A 20,192-nucleotide genomic window follows, 5' to 3' on the forward strand; every position below is an offset into this window, starting at 1 on the left:
AATGGTGAAGAAACAACCACAGCTTCACTTCAGTTCTCCCTTCTTGTTGTAATTATTTTTCAAGCAAAACCTATTCATTTCTGCTTTAATTAATCTAGTTTCAGTTTTAAATCACTGCTTCTTCATCCTTTTGCCCTAAATGATGACTCAGTTGTGGGTTTCTTTTTTTAAATAAGAAAAAATAGTTTATGCACTGTAGTTTCCTTTTATTACAGGATTAACAATAGACCCTCATTATACCTCAACATTCCACACCTTCCTTTATATATCTATAGAAATATATATAATATATATACTCACACGTTGAAGTCAGTTTAAAGTAGCATTATCTACCATTAACGTATTACCCATTTAATGTTTTACCAGGCTACTACGTAATTTATTGCCCATTAACATAAATTATCATTTAGTCAACAACACCAGTAAAACATTAAAAGGGTATATTTTAATTAAAGACATGAAAAGCATCACAACAACTAAGTTTAGCTAGTTTAGTCTAATACAAACGACAGCATACCGGTGGGAAACAAGTAGTCAAACAGTCCACATAGCTGATGGAAAATAAGATTTTAACAGTCCAGAGCAAGTCCAGCTATACAACCCAAGAACATACAGAAAAGGACAAATATAGAATCAAGACGAAATAGATCAGTGATTCTTCATATATGCCAGTGCACCGCATGGCACCTAAACGAAACTCTTAAAAGAAGCTATTACAAATAGACCACTTGCCAAATTTCCAAAACAGAATTACTCCCTTGTTTCCACCAGAAAGATCTAACCTACAGGACCACTTTTCGGACAATTTAGACCAAAAAAGAAAGACTTTAAAATAAACACTTCTATTGCCATTAGAACGGTCACAGATTTCCTAACCAATATTTTTCCCTCTGCAATTTTTCATTAAGTGTTTTTAAGACCAAACTGCTTTTACCTTTTCCCATGTAAAACCCTGTAATCAGTTTGCCTTTTCCAGAGCCAAAGGGTTTGAATGACTTTAAAACTACAGAAATATTTGGCTTGATTAACCTTAACACCTTTTCTGTGCATTGAGAACATCATTTTCACTCCCTTAGCTGCATTTAGCTTGGGAATGCTTTGTTAATAGTGGAAAACCAAGTGAAGAGAACTATCCATAGATGTTCTCCGAGATCCTGAAGCAACTGGGAAGCAGCCCTTGTGATACTCTGATGTCCTTCTGCAGCAATGCAGAGTTGGACTTTGTCTTCACTCTCCTCAGCCACCAGCTTTGTACTTTAATAACTCCAGATCGGGTACAAACGGAGCACCAGGGACTCCGCCACCTCATCTGGAAACGGATACGGGGCAAAGAGCTCAAATCTTGCAGGATATAAGAAGTTAAAGACAAAGTGGGAAAGTCCAAACATAAAGAAATTACACAAAGACCTTGAGTTTCGTTACGTTGGGTTTGGAAGGAAGACTGGAACCTAAATAAAGGCCAACCTGAGGATTAAAATACAGGTGAAATCTGCCTAAAACACCAAAGAGAATCCCCAGAACCAGAGCAGGGGATGTAACCAGATGATCGGGCTTCGAGTTATCTACTAATTGATGGATCTCGGCCAAGACGCTTGGTGGCTCCATCACAACGTGCGCTCACCATATGGCCATGAGACCTCAGGTCATGAGAGACCAGCTCCTCAGCTATAAACTCCCTTCCATTATCCTCTAATTAAGTGGTGCTGTTGGCTTAGTTAGGCTGCCGAACGACTCTGAGAAGGCAAATTTCAATTATTATTGCTTATTTACCAACGGAGGGCACCTTTGAGGTTAAAACGTTTTGTATAAAATTTGGCGTGAGCAGATCTGTAAGTAAAGCTATTTAAACAAATTAAATCGGCACATCTGGAAGATTTAACACTGAAAGTTCCTTTCCTCGGGAAAGTTGCTTTTCTTTTTTCCCCTCTCCTTAAACAACACAGATTTTTAGTAATAGCTCAGCACCTCTATTTCCTAATGATTTCTTTTAATTGCCTTAAATCCACTGTCTCAGTGTTTGCTGTTTAAAGTATTGATCGGCTCCAGAGATGAGCTGCAGTCTTGTGTGTGGCGGGAAGGTTCATTTTGTCCTTTGCAAGTGCAGAAAATGTGTAAGTCATAGCACTTTATTAACTACTCTTAAATTAAATCTGCAACGTCAAACACATTTTGTTTGCATTTCACGAGTGTATTTAACAAACGGTAACAAGGCAAAAAACAACAACACAAGTTGTTCTTATGAACAGATAAAATATGTTTAACTTACCACAACATCTGACCTCATCTTTCCAAAGGTCTTGATTAAATGAGCATAGTGATAGTCCTCCATTTGCCTTAAAATAGCAGTCATACATGCCACAAAACTCCCCTATCAAAGACAAAAATACAAACAAAACAATTCTTTAAGATAAGGCAATATAATACTTGCTATCAAAATGTAAAAGAGGAGCGTGGGTGTAATTCTATGATTTAAATTCATTAATAGATACGCAAAATTCTCTCAAGAAAAGAAAGAAAAAATCTTGACAAGTTTCTATTTCCAATTTCATGGTTTTATTGCCACCTCCACTGAAGATTCTGCAACATATTCTTCATATAAAAATTGCTCAGGCATTAAAGGCTTTGGAAGGTAATAAACAGCACTCCTAAAAATGTCATGCAATATCAGGATTTGCATTTGGGAAGCCAATACTCTGCTCAAGGAAGAAATCCCTTAGAAATCATTATATTGAGCATCACGGTTAAGCCCCAAGTTTTAATTTCATCGAGTGGTATTTGCAGATACTGTCATGCTTCAAAGAAAAATAAAAACAACCCAAAACCCAATAACTTCCATAAAAACAGAACAGCAGTAACAAATATCTCTCAAATTATGGAAAAAGTAAGAAGTGCCAAAACCAAAGTTTAATATCTCCTTCTGGTCTGTGCAAGTATCATAGGGACAACGCAAAGCCACTTCCATGGCCACTAGATCCCACCAATGATTCCTCTTGTCCATCCTTCTTCTCTGACTATCTGCTAAATGATGTTGGCTGATTACAGTAATTAGAGTCCACACCTCGTCTGGTCTTTAATGAAGAACAAAAAGTTGGAAAAAAAAATCTGCAGAATTACTCATAAAATAAATTATACTCTATATGATTAGATAAAATTGTAAATTCCCCTTTCTGTGCTGTTTTCAAGGTTATTATGCACAGCCTGACAGAATCTCAGGATATTTTTCTCCTCCCCAAGTGTCGCAGGGAGCTTTAAATGTTACCTTTAAGATCTATGTTACTTTCAATTTAAAATCTTTATTGCTACATCAGCCCAAGTAATTGAGATCAAACACCAAATGGCATTAGGTTATCTGTGTGTGTCATGAGCCCGCTTATTTACAGCCTAATCCCCCAACTCCACCAGGTAAGCGCTCCTTGAATTTGCTTTTCTCCTCCGTAATGGAGTTTAGAGCTCAACTCCCACACAACCAACTTTGTCCATGCATTATTTTTCCTACACGATGCAAAGGAACCTGATGAGATTTCGTAGGCATGTGCAATCGGCATGAATATGAAAGGGAAAGGCCACCCGAGCTGCTGTTCCGTGACATCAAAAGAACTTCATAACAAACGATGACAAGAAGAGAAGCTGTGGCGGCACAAAGATAACGTTTCCTACTATGAAATGTAAATAAGACGGGATCATCTCAAAAAATCTCAAAACGTTAATTGTCAAAACACCGTCTAACAAGCACTCTACAGAGCAGACACTGCAAAAGGGCTGATGCCTGCAAGAAAATATTCAACAGCCCATTTTCGCTCCTCTTTCCCCTAATGATGCCATCAATCAACGCGATGTTTCATTATAAATATTTTTGATTGGCTGTTTAAGACTAGGCTGCGGATGGGTGTTAGTGATAGGACTCAAGTGATAGGACCAGAGGAAATGGCCTCAAGTTGCGCCACGGGATATCAGATCGGACATTAGGAAAAAATTCTTCATGGAAAGTGTCATCGGGCATTGAACAGGCTGCCCAGGGCAGTGCTGGAGTCACCATCCCTGCCAGGGCCTTCAGACGATGTTCTTAATGACATGGTTTAGTGCTGGAGTTATGTTATGGTTGGACTCGATGATCCTGAGGGTCTTTCCAACTGAAACAATTCTATGAATCTATGAATTCAACCTCACTTCACGAGAGGTTCTGCACATGGTTCATAAACGCTCCAGAGAGCTGAAGACAAACTGTTTTGCTCACGGTGTCTTTTTCTAGACGCTCACTCAAATAACCCACAAAGTCCATTGCTTTGCAAACACATCAACCAATCTTTACCTTTCTTCACATAAATAAATCAACCCCACATTTGCAAATCCAGCCTTTTCTAGATGATCCAGCAGTCAAAACCTCCTTCTAGCAATGTCATTTCTCTAACTGACAAATAGCTTCCTTCGTATTTCTGTATTTTTCTACCTGTTTGATGAGTAATTTAAGTTAATACACACATTTGCAACACTCGATAGATGAATTTCATACCTGGGGAAAATCTCATGGCAACTTTGCATGTGAAAAAAATGACTGTGAAGCAACTTTCAAACACATTTTAATACAGACGTTTTAGCTAGAGGAGCAGCTGGAGATGTGGATGAATTTGATTATCATCTCCTCCACATCTACTGGTGATTGCTATGATGGTCGCCATAAGCTGGGGAAAAGCTGAGTCCCTGAAGAGAGGCATAATTACAGAAGAATCTGTTCTTAATTAGCATGGTGAGCATTGGAAAGGACACATGAAAGTTTAATGCCTGGTGGTTAAACACTCGATTTCCACGTGAAAATGGAAATATGAAAGCTTGTTAAAAACCTGGAATGGTTGCTGGAGGAAAAAATTAATAGAGAAACATAAACAAGCTTGGAAATACAAGTGACACGTGAATGTGAGGGAATGCTGTTAAAACAAATGATAGAAACATGCTAAATGTTGCCATGTCAGCCTACGCTGAGCCCCCAAAGCGGTGCCAAGCACAACGTTGCAGGGTCCTTGACAAGTTAATCAACATTTCTTCCTGTTTCTCTGCACTAAAACAAATAAATCATGCTCATCTTAGTATTATCTTGGTAATAAAAAACTTTGTCTTCTTTGACATAGTGTCGTTCCTTTAAGCCTCCGTTGCATTACACACACAGACATCCCCCCAACGACATTTATCTTCAGATCCCCACCTGCTAAACAGTGTTCAAGCCCCTGCTGATTAGGAAAATCTATTTAATATTACAGAAAAGCACATCTCCTTACTTTTCATCATTTTCTTTGCACTTACTGAGGTATCATTTGCAGCCAGCATGCTCTTAATTACCACGTTAATAAAAAATTGTAATTATTTTAGGCAATATTTGTACTGTAGGTGTTTTTAATATGGCCTATTAACCATTCAGCAAGAGCTAACAACATTATTAAATTTTAACCTTAAGTTGATTTTTAATCTTTAGTTGGATTTGGAGACCATTGTCATCTTTGGGAGCACATGAGTCCAAACAATAAACAGGAAAAAGAAGTATCTCATTCCCTAAAAAATCAATATCAATTTTAACTGTAGGAGTAATTGCAAACCTCTGTTTATACAGCAAGTGCTGCAAGGGCAACACGGGGCGCTTGGCATTGCCCTGGGCAATTATCAGCTATTTATTCACTGAAATAGTGTCAAGGTTTGTACCGAAAGCCCTTTCACATCCTTAACTTGCAAAGCTCAGAAATGAGGTAATCACACAGTGACTAAGATAATTACTACACATCATACTATGGAAGCGCATCTAATGCACTTTGTAAGTAGTTTAATACAATTAATGACCCTCCTGCCCAAAACTGGAGGCGCTGGATTAATTCTTTATTTTCCAACCAGGTATACTGAGGCAAGAGGGAATTTATCCTAAATTCCCAAAGCAAAGCCAAGGGGAAGGGGAAGGGGAAGGGGAAGGGGAAGGGGAAGGGGAAGGGGAAGGGGAAGGGGAAGGGGAAGGGGAAGGGGAAGGGGAAGGGGAAGGGGAAGGGGAAGGGGAAAGGAAAGGAAAGGAAAGGAAAGGAAAGGAAAGGAAAGGAAAGGAAAGGAAAGGAAAGGAAAGGAAAGGAAAGGAAAGGAAAGGAAAGGAAAGGAAAGGAAAGGAAAGGAAAGGAAAGGAAAGGAAAGGAAAGGAAAGGAAAGGAAAGGAAGTTGCTTCTTCTTTAGAAATAATGCACTATTATTCACAAAATACAGCTTATATTTAAAAAACAATGACCACGCAATTCCAAAGTTAAAACTTTTCTAATTCCTATAAAATACAGTTCAGAGAAAAAGCTGAAGAGGCACATGAATCCACAGAAAGTATGTATTTTCTTAAATTATCTTTACAATGCAATAAATATTCCAATGGCCCTTTAACAGATATGGGTAGGGAACTTTAAATATCAAATAATCCCCACAAGTAGTACTAACACTGCAAAAATTCAGAATGAAGACAGTTCCCTGCAGGAGAAACAACACATGCCAATGCTTTGCTCCTTCAGGGGTAAAATATCCTATTTTAAACAGTCTGGTCCATTTGCTTCCAGGGAATTCTCTAAGATGGAAATATTAAGCTCTTTATGTAGAGTGAGAAAATCTAAGAGAAATCAAAACTACAGTAAGTTAGGGGATGTGTCACCAGAATGATCCTGTTACACAGATGAAAAAGTGAAGTTGCATTTATTTTTTAGTAAAATTTTCCCTATACAGCATTTAAAGACTACACAGCTAAATAAATAAATGGCTAAATAATAGAAACAAGCAACAACAAAAAGCCCGACACAAAATTAAACCAACCAAACAAAACTTACAAACGACGCAAAAATATCACCATGAACTTCTCACTGCATTTTGGATTTCAGAACATTTTCACAGAATTTCCTTTGTTGAAAAAGGTTTAAGCTCCACACAATTACCAGACAGTTTGCAAGGATATAAAAATCATGTAAGTTTTCTCTTTGCTTGTACCCAGGGGTGGCACTGTATGGGCTTTGAATGGCCCTTCAATCCAAACCATTCTGTGATTCTTTGATAACCCAACATGGGTAACACAGAGCATCTCCTGGCATCTCTTGTTCTGCAGAATCCCAGAATGTCAGGGGTTGGAAGGGCCCTGGAAAGCTCATCCAGTGCAATCCCCCCATGGAGCAGGAACACCCAGATGAGGTTACACAGGAAGGTGTCCAGGCGGGTTGGAATGTCTGCACAGAAGGAGACTCCACAACCCCCTGGGCAGCCTGGGCCAGGCTCTGCCACCCTCACCAGGAACAAGTTTCTTCTCAAATTTAAGTGGAACCTCCTGTGTTCCAGTTTGTACCCATTGCCCCTTGTCCTATCACTGGTTGTCACCAGAAGAGCCTGGCTCCATCCTCCTGACACTCACCCTTTCCATATTGATCCCCATGAATGAGTCCCCCCTCAGTCTCCTCTTGTCCAGCTCCAGAGCCCCAGCTCCCTCAGCCTTTCCTCACACGGGAGATGCTCCACTCCCTCCAGCATCTTGGTGGCTGCGCTGGACTCTCTCCAGCAGTTCCCTGTCCTGCTGGAACTGAATACTTTATATTGTATAACATATCACGACCCTGTAGCACACAGCTCACCATTAGCTAGTGGTTGAAATAAATCGACATAGGTTCCAGGTCACATCACCGCAAGCAGCAACGAAAGTTCATGATGAAGTTTAAGACCCAACAGCAAATAAGCCAAACCAGGAATAGGGATCACTCTGTATGAATGTGAATCAGTTCCCCAGGAGCAAAACACCCCATTTCTGCTGACGGGCTCTTCTGGACTGTGCTCAAGGACCAGCCGCTGGCCAGGGCCCGGCAGACGGACCCGCAGCCATCCCTGCGTCCTACACGTCCATACAGCACCTAAAGCAGTTTGACGCAGATTCCTTCAGCTCCTGCCAGCAGGGCCTCTACCCACATCATCATATCAGCAAGGACAGGAATCATAAAACAAAGTAAAACACCCCTAAAGATACATATATATGTATATAAATTCACACATATATTTCTCATAGTATTAAAACAAACACTTCTTTTCCTGTAATAGAAAATCTGACAGTAAATTCAGTAGCACCTTTAGAGAGAGAGTTATTTCACGGATACAGCAGCAGAATGCAAACAAGTGCAAAATCTTAACATTTATCACTTTCCCATTTCCTTAGGCCAAATCCTACCTCCTTGAACACGAGTAAATGGAAGGAATAAAACATGTGAGTCTTTTTCCTTCGAGAAACAAGTTCAAGTTTGTAATAATGTGAGTGATAAATGTTTGGGTGGTTTTTTTTTCCTACCACCAAAACCATTATTACAAAGGCATCTTTTTGAAAATGAAGCAAGATCTACTAAGGTATTTTTAGCTGACAAACTTACTTTTACCCAACCTGATTGAAGCAGCTCGGTGCTTCGCTAGTTCCTGTCTAGTAGAAACCTCATTTAGGTCAACTCGATTCCCTGTAGGTCCATTCAGAATTGACGACACTGATATGGAAGTTTATAGGTGAATATTTGCTTACTTAGGCTTGCGTATCTCAACTCAAAACATACTTTACAGATCTAGATTTGATCGGTGACGGTTCGATCGCTACCAATCAATAGAAAACTTGTTTTAAAAGGAAATCTTTGTCAGGACTTCAATGATGATTACTATGTCCTGACTGGCTAAGTTCCAAAAGAGAAAATAATGTAAATCTAGCTGATTTTCCTCAAAAGAGCACAAGATCTAAAGAAATGTTCAATTTCCATGGGTGGGCCATGAAAGGATAGTATTTAGGTGTGCTAAGACTGTCACGGGGACAATGAGGTAGGCTGAGGAACCTGAGGAGGCTTCTCCTCCAGCCTGCCTAGGCAGGGCAGCTCCAGGGTTGGAAACCCCCTTGGGTCTTGAAACCTCCAAGGATGGAGGACAAGTGCAACGAACAACCTGCCTCTGACATCTCACTGTCCCCCCAAGGCCTCCCCGTTCACCCCTGTGTTCATCCTTCTGCTGCCAGAAGTCACAAGCTCCCAATTCTCCCCATTTTGAGGACCATCAGACCAGGATCTGCTCAACCCTTCCCACACCTCCCTGCAGTCTCCAGCCCCTTTGGTGAGAACTGCCGCATCCATAAGCTCTTACGAACAACACAAATTAGGCACTTTCCATAAAAGAGAACACTAGAGAGAGGGCTGAGCCCCTGCAGGACCCCGCTAAGCGAAAACTTCCTGAGATGCATTTTAAGTCAATAAAAGCTCTTGCAATTAACAAAACAACTTTGTGGATGTAAAATAAAGGCAACAAAGGTATATTTTTTACAGCTTCCTGCTTCATGTTTTACTGCACAAACTAGTTTGAGAACTGCAGAGAAAAAAGCCCTACCGAAGTACCGTAATCATGTATTTATTTTGGAAGGTATTTTGTTTGGAAAAGCTGGTTCTTAGCAAGAAATCTTTGTCTAAAGGTTTCCAAATGTCTTTCAGCTCTCAAGAGCCAGGAAAACAAAACCTACAGCCACCTTCCTCCAATTCGGAGGCAGCAGGTTCCAAATCCTCCCCAACCTTTGTGAGCCCCAGCCAGGTGAAAATATTCAACCAGCTGAAAATATCCACTGTTCAACACCTGAAACAGCGCTACGGTTCTCATCTAACTCTTCTAAATTGATTCCGAACAAGCAAAATCCTGATTATTGTTTCATTTGAAGGAAAAATCCTATATTCCCAAACCACAGGAAAAAAAAATACCACAAACTTCTCTGGCAAGAACAGTAAAAAAGGATCTTCACATAGATCAAAACCAGAACCCGAGATCACGACAGCTCAACCAAAACACCTTTTGCAAAAGGCTTATTTATTAGAAATTTGATGCTACGCGCAATGAGAATATACACAAAGCGTTCCCTACTTTGAAAGCACTTTGCACCAACTTTCGTAAGAGGCAAGCCAAAAATTAATGAGCCGTTTTAACACCACCATTTATCATTTTCCTAAGGCTGTTTTTCAAAGAAGTCCATTTTAGCCAAAAATGCTTTGCTTTAAAAAGCTCTCCACAGTCTCAGTATTAAACAGCATGGATATCAATGGATATCACAGTGCTTAAGATTTCTGAAGGTCACTCCATTTATTTTTTGGTTTCTAAACGCAATTGCCTTCCCCCACCTCTTTTCTCCCCCTGCTTTACTACAAATTATTCCACTGAGAATCTAGAGAACTGCCCTCAATAAATCTGTCTCAGGTACCGGGCTTCACACTTCTATTAATACTAACACAATACACAAAACAACAGTATTTATGGGTTTGGCTGGTATTCAAACAGTAAAAGAAAAAAATAATAGGGAAAAGCCACACAAAATATATGCTTAGAGAATTTTGCAACCGTGCAGCAGTGAATTTGGGCTATAAGATCTAGATTTTGGGATTCAGAATTACTTTTATTGGAATTGGCATTAAGCTTCTCACACCACTCGTGTGATGTCGGGACGCATCGGCAAAGACAAGAGGCAGAACAAACAAGAGCATCGGTCCCTCTCTGAGGAGCAGTTTCCACAGAGCCCCACGCGGAGGAGTAACCTTTGAGTAAGGCTTCAAAGACACAACTCACAGCAGAGCAGAGAGATGTGCACTGATATTTATACATCTGCTAAAAAGATGCAGGAATCTGGACCGGTACCATTGGGTTTAAGCTTTACCCACTGTCCCCGAATGCATTTAATGATGTTTTTGTCCACGTTGCTGTCACAGCTCCAGCTGGGTTGTCTAATAGATAAAGCAGGTGATGTTCCCACCGCCGTGGACAAAGCAAGATTTTGTTCTCCCCTTTAAATTGCTCTTATAAACTGGAATTTTCTTCTATATAATTCCAGCTGACTGGTGACAGCCCATCGCCAAAGTTCAAATGCACATGGTGAATCTTTGCTCTCTAATTCAGGTACCAGTGACATTATCTGCTCCTTATTTTGGGGCTTGGAATAAAGCTCAGTGAATCGACACCTTCATGCACATGTGCATTAATTTGAACTATACGTTTCCAAAATCCCCATCAACTGTTTCAGTGTCCGGGGAATCGCTCAAAAGCATCTCCCAGCACCGCAGAACGACAGAAACGCAAACCAAGAGCCCAGAGAAATGAGTGGGAACAGAAAGTGCCATCGTCTCGGTACAGACTTAACATGGGAATAACAAATTCCTGACAGTAACGTGAACCTTCCCCACCCTGGGAAAAGCCTTTCATCTTGTTTATTTTAGATTTCCCAACACAAAATGATGTCTTACTTTCTTCACATTACTGTTAGGAAGTTAATTTAACTACAATAATTATTATCATCCTCTGAAGCGCTCTCAAAATGAAAGACATATCGGCTCTGCCACTCAATGTTAGATAAATGATAAGGAAAACAAGCTGAACTTTCTCTGGAGCAAACAAGTCACCAAAGAGCTAAAATAAAAATGAAGTTAGCGGATTGTTTGGTTTTGATGGTTATGGATCCTACAGCACAAAACTTCACTCAGTTCACTTCACCACAATGTTAGTTCATGCGAGCAGAAGCACAATTTTACCCACCAAATGCGACCATAATTAAAAGCCACATAAATAAACTACAATGGGGTTGATGCAGACCAGCTGAAAATTTAAGTTTTGCAAAGACAAAAGACAAGACAATTCAAGATAATTAGCATCGTACGTGAAGAATGACTGCATTTGAGTAATTTTGGTAATTGTGGTAGCCTACAGGTTTTATGGATATCGTCTTGCAGTAATGTGTCCCTATGACAAATCATGAGAATCCTGCAGGAAGATACATTATGTTTTAAATACAAGACAGGTGATCCTGCCAGATTAACACTCTCCTAAAAGCAACAGCCATTTTTAAGACAAATTATTCTACTTTTGGTGCGCTTTTTTTTGACAGAAAATACTGTGACATTAAACATTTAGCAACTGATCTACTGAGGGCCTCAGCAAGTTTGAGAGATCAGAAATAGGTGCAACCAAAATTTAATTGATAGAAACACACAGTTTACATATCCTTGGATTTAAAATGACCACGCAAAAAGAGGTCACTTAGGGGAAGCTTTTACGTTTTTTAACTAATTTCTGCCTTGATTTTGGGGCTGTTTGGTTAGGTTTTGGGTACACTGGGTGCAATGGGGAGGCGGGTTCTGATGATGCGCTGCTCAGACTTCGGTGCTGCAGAAGGTCACGCAGCCCTTGCAGCCAGGAATTGCTGCAACGCTCTCATCGGCACGAAAATAAAGACATTTGCACGTTATCAAAATGAAAACCCCATTACAGACAATGTTCTTGTTCCCTCCTCCCCAAGGAGTGGGAAAACATTAAATAGAGAGAACAGCCCGCTCCTTTACTATGACTTTTCTAACTTAAGTTCAACTTCCTGTGATATTTCATGGTGTAGCAGCCAAATTAATAGTATTTATACAAATCCATGTGCCATTATGGTAAAAAAAAAGAAATACAATCCCCAGACAAGTTACATTTGAAGTTAGACTTTCTGTACCAATATTGACAGACAAGAGGAGCTGAAAAGATTAATACGATTCACCAAATGACTGAGAAAACCCATTTTTCCCATTATAGAGCCACAAATGCAACATTACCATATGGGAAATGGCTACCGGAAAGTTTTCTCTTTATCATATATATATATATATATGTATATATATGTATATGTAGGTTGCCTCTTGCATGGGCAATCGTACTTCATCTGTAATTTCTTCAGCTTGTTGTATTTTATAGAACGTCTGCAAGGTTTGCCAGGAGCAGAGGAAAAACTCAGTGGTGTTTCCTTTCAGACACGGAAAAGACAGAAATTCAGATGTAAATACTTTCCAACAGGCCGGATAGGAAGCTTTCTATAGGTATTCTGAGAAGCAGCCATGTCTATATTTCATAAGGATACACTATCACGGAACACAGACCTGTTTAGAACTTTGCATTTAATTAAAGGAAACAAGGAAGAACCTGCAGAACGATAATATGTGGGTTGCGCCTCCAAGAATGACACAATTCTTCCCCGTAACATTATTAAATTTGAATTTTATTTCTTATTAAACTCAGAGTAACTCAGAATGCTTTGGGGATCCTTTCAGACAACCTATTGCTGAACAATGTACAGCACCAAGAGGAGCATCAAAGCTCAAAGACACTCCATGAAAAGACTACAAAAGCAATCTATAATATGTAATCTAAGCAAAAGAAGAGCTGAACATTTATATTGTGGAAAACTAAATTAATTAAAACTTTTTTTATTGCTATTTGGAATGACGACCCAAAAGCTGAACATAATATGCTCCAAAAGGATGCTACTGATAAACGGGTCTTTATACTTTCCCTGCTGCAGAAATAGTGCAACAAAACTCAGAAATCTGACACAAAAAGAGACTCTCAGCTGGGTTAAGGACCAACTGGGCTGGTGTTTTTCTGATTTGGGGCCAATCTCAACATCAAACAGCATGAAAGGGAACATGAAACTCCTGGCAGGAGCACAACAGAGCCCAAGCGGGACCACAAGCCCCAGCTACACAATCCTCTATGGAACCCTCCGGATATCGGGTACGAGCAGGGACGTTTGAGAGCTTGGAGAAGAGGAGACTGAGGGGGGACTCATTCATGGGGATCAATATGGAAAGGGGGAGTGTCAGGAGGATGGAGCCAGGCTCTTCTGGTGACAACCAGTGATAGGACAAGGGGCAATGGGTACAAACTGGAACACAGGAGGTTCCACTTAAATTTGAGAAGAAACTTGTTCCTGGTGAGGGTGGCAGAGCCTGGCCCAGGCTGCCCAGGGAGGTTGTGGAGTCTCCTTCTGTGCAGACATTCCAACCCGCCTGGACACCTTCCTGTGTAACCTCATCTGGGTGTTCCTGCTCCATGGGGGGATTGCACTGGATGAGCTTTCCAGGGCCCTTCAACCCCTGACACTCTGGGATTCTGTGATGTCATCAGGCACCGTGCAAATGTAAGGCAGATGTCACTAAGAAAACAGCCCGTACTGAGCCACGGGCACAGCGGGTACCGGAGGCGATTTCTGCTTTCGACCCTCCTGACGATTCTCAGGGTAAGAATCAACAGCAATGAGAGAAGCACTAACTCACATGAATAAAAAGTATGAATTCTAACAGCGTTAAACTGAAATGCATTTCTTTGAAAAAAGTATTTAGAATACGTGAAAAGAATGAAGACTTAAATAACCAATCGGTTGGAATAAATCAATTTTGAAAGGCCTGTTTTAAGGGAACCAAACCACAGAACCAAAGCAAGCAGCCTGCACCTCCGTGTACATCTTACGAAGTAACGCGACTGGTTACGACCACAGGAGCTGGTTCTGTACGCACACAGATTTTTGTTTTTAAATTCAGTTTACTCCACTTATTTCAGCTGAATAACAACTACTGGGAAGATAAGAAGCAAACTGAACATTTTAAACCCAGGACAACTCTTTTCCCTTTTCTGTTCAGTTTCAGCATGGGGCCAAGAGGGAATATTTGTTCATAAAGCTCTGCTGGTTCCAGATGAAACTAATTCAGGTTTCCCTGTGCTTGAAGTGCTACCAAAAAACACCCTAAGCATTTTAGGGAATGCCTTTGGTATTGAGTAACTCATTGTGACTAAAGTGTAAAACATGTTTTGATAATTTTCCTGATGATATCCAACACACTCAATATATTCAACTAACAGCAAAGCATTTACAAGTGCTGGTTTTCCAGTGCTGAAATAAATGTTGATTTATAATTGAATTTCATTTTCCTTCCAATATCATCTTGCCAGAAATCATAAGGGGAAAAAAGTAAATCCCCTCCCAAATAAGAAGTCATTTATCATTTTCTAGCACAATAACACTTAAACATTAAGAACAGGATTAGATGTATATTCAACTATGTAATTGCTTTCACAAACACACAGCCTGTGCATGTGCTTAACAAAAGCAACTTAAGTCAAGAGATCCTTTTTAATTACATACCCACACCTAAATGAGAATTAATCTCTCTTTGAAAAAGCACTTAAAATTAAATCCAAACCAGCAAGATCAAAATCAGTGACTTAAAACGTAAAAGCACAGCCCAGGTTCTCTGGCAGCCCAAGGGGCTGGTTTGCTCCGCAGAGCTCAGCTCCTGCAGCTTGTGTCCTTGTCACACAATCACAGACTGGTTGGGTTGAAGGGACCTCTGGAGATCATCCAGTCCAACCCACCTGCTCACACAGGGTCACCAGAGCAGATCACACAGGTGGGTCCAGGCAGGTTTGAATGTCTCAGAGAAGGAGACTCCACAGCCTCTCTGGGCAGCCTGGGCCAGGCTCTGGCACCTCAAAGTGAAGAAGTTTCTCCTCATATTCAAATGGAACCTCCTGTGCTTCAGTCTGTGCCCGTTGCCCCTCACCCTGTCATTGGGCACCACTGAACAGAGTCTGGTCCATCCTCTGACACCCACCCTGGAGATACTGATCAGCATTGATAAGATCCCCTCTCAGCTTCTCTTCTCGAGGCTCTGGGTGCACATACGCCAATGTCATAGAATGGTTTATAAATATGTAAAGGGTGAGTGTCAGGAGGATGGAGCCAGGCTCTTCTTGGTGACAACCAGTGACAGGACAAGGGGCAATGGGTACAAACTGGAACACAGGAGGTTCCACTTAAATTTGAGAAGAAACTTCTTCATGGTGAGGGTGGCAGAGCCTGGCCCAGGCTGCCCAGGGGGCTGTGGAGTCTTCTTCTGTGCAGACATTCCAACCCGCCTGGACACCTTCCTGTGTAACCTCATCTGGGTGTTCCTGCTCCATGGGGGATTGCACTGGATGAGCTTTCCAGGGCCCTTCCAACCCCTGACATTCTGGGATTCTGTGGTTTGGGTTGAAGGGACCTTCCCAGCTCCCCCAGTGCCCCCCTGCCATGAGCAGGGACATCTTCACCAGCTCAGGTTGCTCAGAGCCCCGTCCAGCCTGGCCTGGGATGTCCCCAGGGATGGTTCAGCCACCACCTCTCTGGGCAGCCTCTTCCAGCCCCTCACCACCCGTGATGCTCACTCCTTTCTCCCTTTTTACTCCCCAAAATCCAGCTGGGCAGTAACAATGTACTAAGCAGAATCTCTTTTACATTTTCGGACATGCAGCTCCTTGTTCAGACTCACCTGGGATTTCCCATCCCAGTCATGAAAACCTAAGACTTCTCTGATGAGGTGAAGGACATTCAAACCAGGACAACTGAGGCAAAGCAGCGGCTTTGATACATGTTCAAATTACATAAGAAATATTAAGAAAGAATAAGTAAAACCAAAACCAGTGCACAAGCTGAAGCAAAAGCTATATGGAATTAATTTAACTTAGTAACACTGCCTCCCCTGCCATCTTTACTTACTATTTAGTCATTTAATTAAAATTTTCATGATAATCCACATATTTATGCGCATAACACTTCTTCATATGGCTATAATACGGCAACAAAGCTGAAGGCAGAAAAAACCTTGTATTTTTTATAATGCACGCTGCAAGTCATCACATCTGAACAAAGCAGCAGCACCGGCCATCTGAGCATCTTCTGCTGGGGACAAAGGAGGTGGTAACCGGGCCAAAGACGGGCTGCAGCTTTCTGGTTTTACACCTGTGTTTGAGTTCAGTTCCATCTTCCTTCTCATATATACTCACAAAACGTTACTGAAAACTGTGGGTCTGCTGCTCCTCTTTGCTTTGCTGCTTTGCACAGTCCCCGATCCCAGTGGGTCCAGCTCTGGATTAACAGCTCTGTGTACCTTGTATAAATACTGCTCATATTTTCACCGTTGAGAGCGTGAAAGAAAAGCTGGAAGTCAGAACTGATGCCCTTGGACCAAAGCTCAGACAGTCAAACAGCAGAGAGGAAAAATACAATAGCATTGTACGTTAAAGCACTGAGCTTGCAAACGTGGAAGAGGAAAGTTTGAGAACTACCTCCTTAGCAAAACAGGCCAAGGAAAGGACCACCCAAAGTAAAGAGTATAATAAAAGATTGTGAGTGGAAGAGCTTTATTAGCGAGATGGAAAACATGTTAGTCTGAAGACGCATTCAACTCATGCGTTGTATACAACTGTCCGGTCCCCAAGTCCATTCAAAACCAAAAATTAGCTCTCTTTTGGAAAATCTTTTTCTACACTGAATGCTAAAAAGTCACTTGATATTGCCACGGGATTCTCAAAGGATGCAGGGAAAGAGTTAGACAAAAATCATACTTTTCCTGCCTTAGCATGCACAGACCTGTGCAACACACTGCATGGCTTTCATTAGTTCAAAAAAACGCAAGCTTATTTATTCTTCAGATCTTTTTAAAATAATTCTCAAAAAGTAAATTGCGAACAGGAGCAGTAAAATTGTCCCACTCGAGCGTGTACACAGAAAAAAAAGGCTTATCTATTGAAACCCTCCATTCTCAAATCACAAACCTGCTTCAGTCCTGCTGAACCCTGGATTATTTTGGAAAGCTCGAACCATGTTAGTGTTTGGATTTCGATAATACTTTTGAAGCAGATTAACTTATTTCTTTGCAAGGAACAATCCTGAAAACACCGACGGACACGAGGGCCGTGGGAGCGGAGCTGCGAGGTCTGCACTTCCACACCTGAGTGCCGTGGGTTATCCAGATTAACCCTGGATCATCAGAGGAAGCTGATGTGGGGTTAGTTTGTTATTTTCCTAAGAAAAATTACGGGGTTTTATGTTCCACTAAAAACACTCTTCAATTTGGTGTGTCAATCACTTTCTTCATGATACAGATATAAGCAGGTTTATCATCCATCGTCTTTTCCAATATTTCAAAATAATAGAACTGCCATATCATTAAAATCTGATAGAATATATGACACTATATTTCTATATGATACAATTATTTAGAGATACTAAAAATACAAAAGAGAAGAAAATAAAAAGAAAGAAGAAGATACGTGAGAGACCTCAAATATCCAAATTAATCCCAGGGCCTCTCTTTAGGTCTCGAAACATGAGTGCAGTGATCTATTCCTACCTGAATACAATAATATCATCATTTTGAAAGTATTTTTCCCGACAGAAAGTCTATGCCTTTAATACCATCAGAACTATTTTCATTTGGGGCAGAAAACTGAACCAACCCCGAGTTATGGTCGAACCTGCAACACTCAACCCACTCCTGACATTTGGCAAAAGTAACTCTTGAAAACAATAAGTATCTCCTATTGTATGGCTGAAAAAAATACTCATTATCTGTTGAGAAGGTAATTTCAAGGATTTTTCTTTTCAAGAGTGCTTTAAAAATACCTTAGAAAAAACAACTTAGAGTAAGACAAAATGTCTTTCGGGGCGAAGGAAGCAGACCTGATTAAGTCTATTCCTATAAGTAAATGTGAGGCATATGGACAATTTCTGCATAAAGAGTACAAACATTACCCAAAGTCATTAACCGGTAAGCAGGAATTAATATGTTTACAATTCAAACCAAGTGATAAATATGCATAAATAAAAGGAAAATACTCGTTGCATCCCTGTGAATTAATAAAACTTGTTGTTGTTGTTCCTTATTAAATGGAAAAATTAACATGTACAAGTATTCTGCTTTCCCTTGTGTCGGCCAACAAAAATGTGTGTGACACGATGTGTCGGCCACTATCTGTCCCTTCAGCTTTCGCACAGGATATCAAGCTCCTTCTTTAGATAATGAATTGCTGCAGATCTTATCTGTCATCTGGTAGTTGATGTGAAATAACGACATTATACATCAAAACAAACCTCATTAGCTAATCATCCCAGCTCATCATCCTGAGTAAAAACTTAGCTCGCAAATAAAGTTCCAGCGATGTTTACTACTGCCCTTCAATGAAATCTTTGATTGATATCATCTCAGAGAGAAGCAAAACTGAATTTGATAAATAAATGCAGCCTCCATAGCTCAAGGGGGACATAAGAGATGGCAGAAGGTAGAGGGCAGGGCAACCAGAATGACAGCCCGGAGAAGAGAAGGCTCTGGGGACACCTTCTTGCAGCTTTTCAATATTTAAAGGGGTTTATCAGAGAGATGGAGAGAGATTCTTGGCAGGACATGTAGTGACAGGACAAGGGGTGATGGTTTTCAACTGAAAGGCGGTAGGTTTAGGTTAGATATAAAGAAATTCCTTAGGATGAAGGTGGTGAGACCCTGGGACAGGTTGGATGCCCATCAGATGTGTTCAAGGTCAAGGTTGGACAGGACTTGGAGCAATCTGGTTTGGTGACAGATGTTCCTGTCCCCAGTGGACCTGTGGGGCTAGATGGTCCTCAAAAGGTCCCTTCCAACCTGAACCACTCTGTGACTGTACAACAAGGGCATGGAGAAGCTGCCTCCTGAGAAGGGGCCACCAAGTCCCAGATCCTTCCAAAAAGGCAGAGGGGGAGGATTTAAAAGACTGAGGTTTACAAATGCTCAGAGGTGCTGGATGAAATGAGTGCACAGCTGTCACTCACAAATTCACAGTATCAAAACCAGAAGGCAGCTGCCAAAGCTAATAGGAGATGAATTTCAAGCAAAAATTAGAAGATACTTTTAATTTAGGCATTTATTTTTTAAATGTAGCGAGCGACGGAAGGTGAAGCTGCAGAAGTCCAGCAAGGGGCTGCACCAATTCTGAGACAAGATGGTTCGATGAACGAGTCGCATTTGGAGTCAAGAAGCAATAACTCCAACAAAGGTCCCCATCGAGGCTTGGCCAGAAGGGGAGGTGAGGACACAGAGAAAGGAAGGATGGGGAGATATCTAAACATGAGGTTCCTGCTTTGAACCCCATCACCTGCATCTCCTCCCTGACAGCAACATTAATCATTGGGCTTTACCCCAATATTGACTGACACCCCTCGGACTTAAAGCACGTGCTAATTATGCTCCACAACTGCTGCTAAGTATTAGTATTTAAAATGCTGAACTTGATTAAAAATTGAAGAAAATCAAAATGTGGTGCTACTTTTAATGTTTTTTAACACAGACAGATCTGTTTTTATTGTACTGTGTTCCAGAGAGCCACAGCCCCAGGATTAAGGACTTCACTGTCAATCGTAAACTCGTTTAATGTCATTATCAGGCTGCCCAGATTTATCACCGCTGCACAACACAACTTATTCAAACATTTCGTGCTTTCAGGATTTTCAGGCTTTTCAAAATCACTTCTTATATTCCTAAGGTAAATCTTAGTCATAAACATTTTAA

General features: G+C 40.9%; 1 protein-coding gene across 2 annotated transcripts in view; it reads right to left on the reverse strand.

Moving 5' to 3' along the window:
* The window catches only part of DOCK1 (dedicator of cytokinesis 1), a 278,334-nt gene that overhangs the window by 113,426 nt on the left and 144,716 nt on the right, over positions 1-20,192 (reverse strand). For both annotated transcript variants that reach the window (XM_065066732.1, XM_065066731.1), the window contains exon 28: positions 2,267-2,368. In XM_065066732.1, the coding sequence (XP_064922804.1) occupies positions 2,267-2,368 (102 nt within the window). The remainder of the gene's footprint in view (positions 1-2,266; positions 2,369-20,192) is intronic.

Source organism: Columba livia, chromosome 6 (assembly GCF_036013475.1).
Source record: "Columba livia isolate bColLiv1 breed racing homer chromosome 6, bColLiv1.pat.W.v2, whole genome shotgun sequence".
NCBI lineage: Eukaryota > Metazoa > Chordata > Aves > Columbiformes > Columbidae > Columba > Columba livia.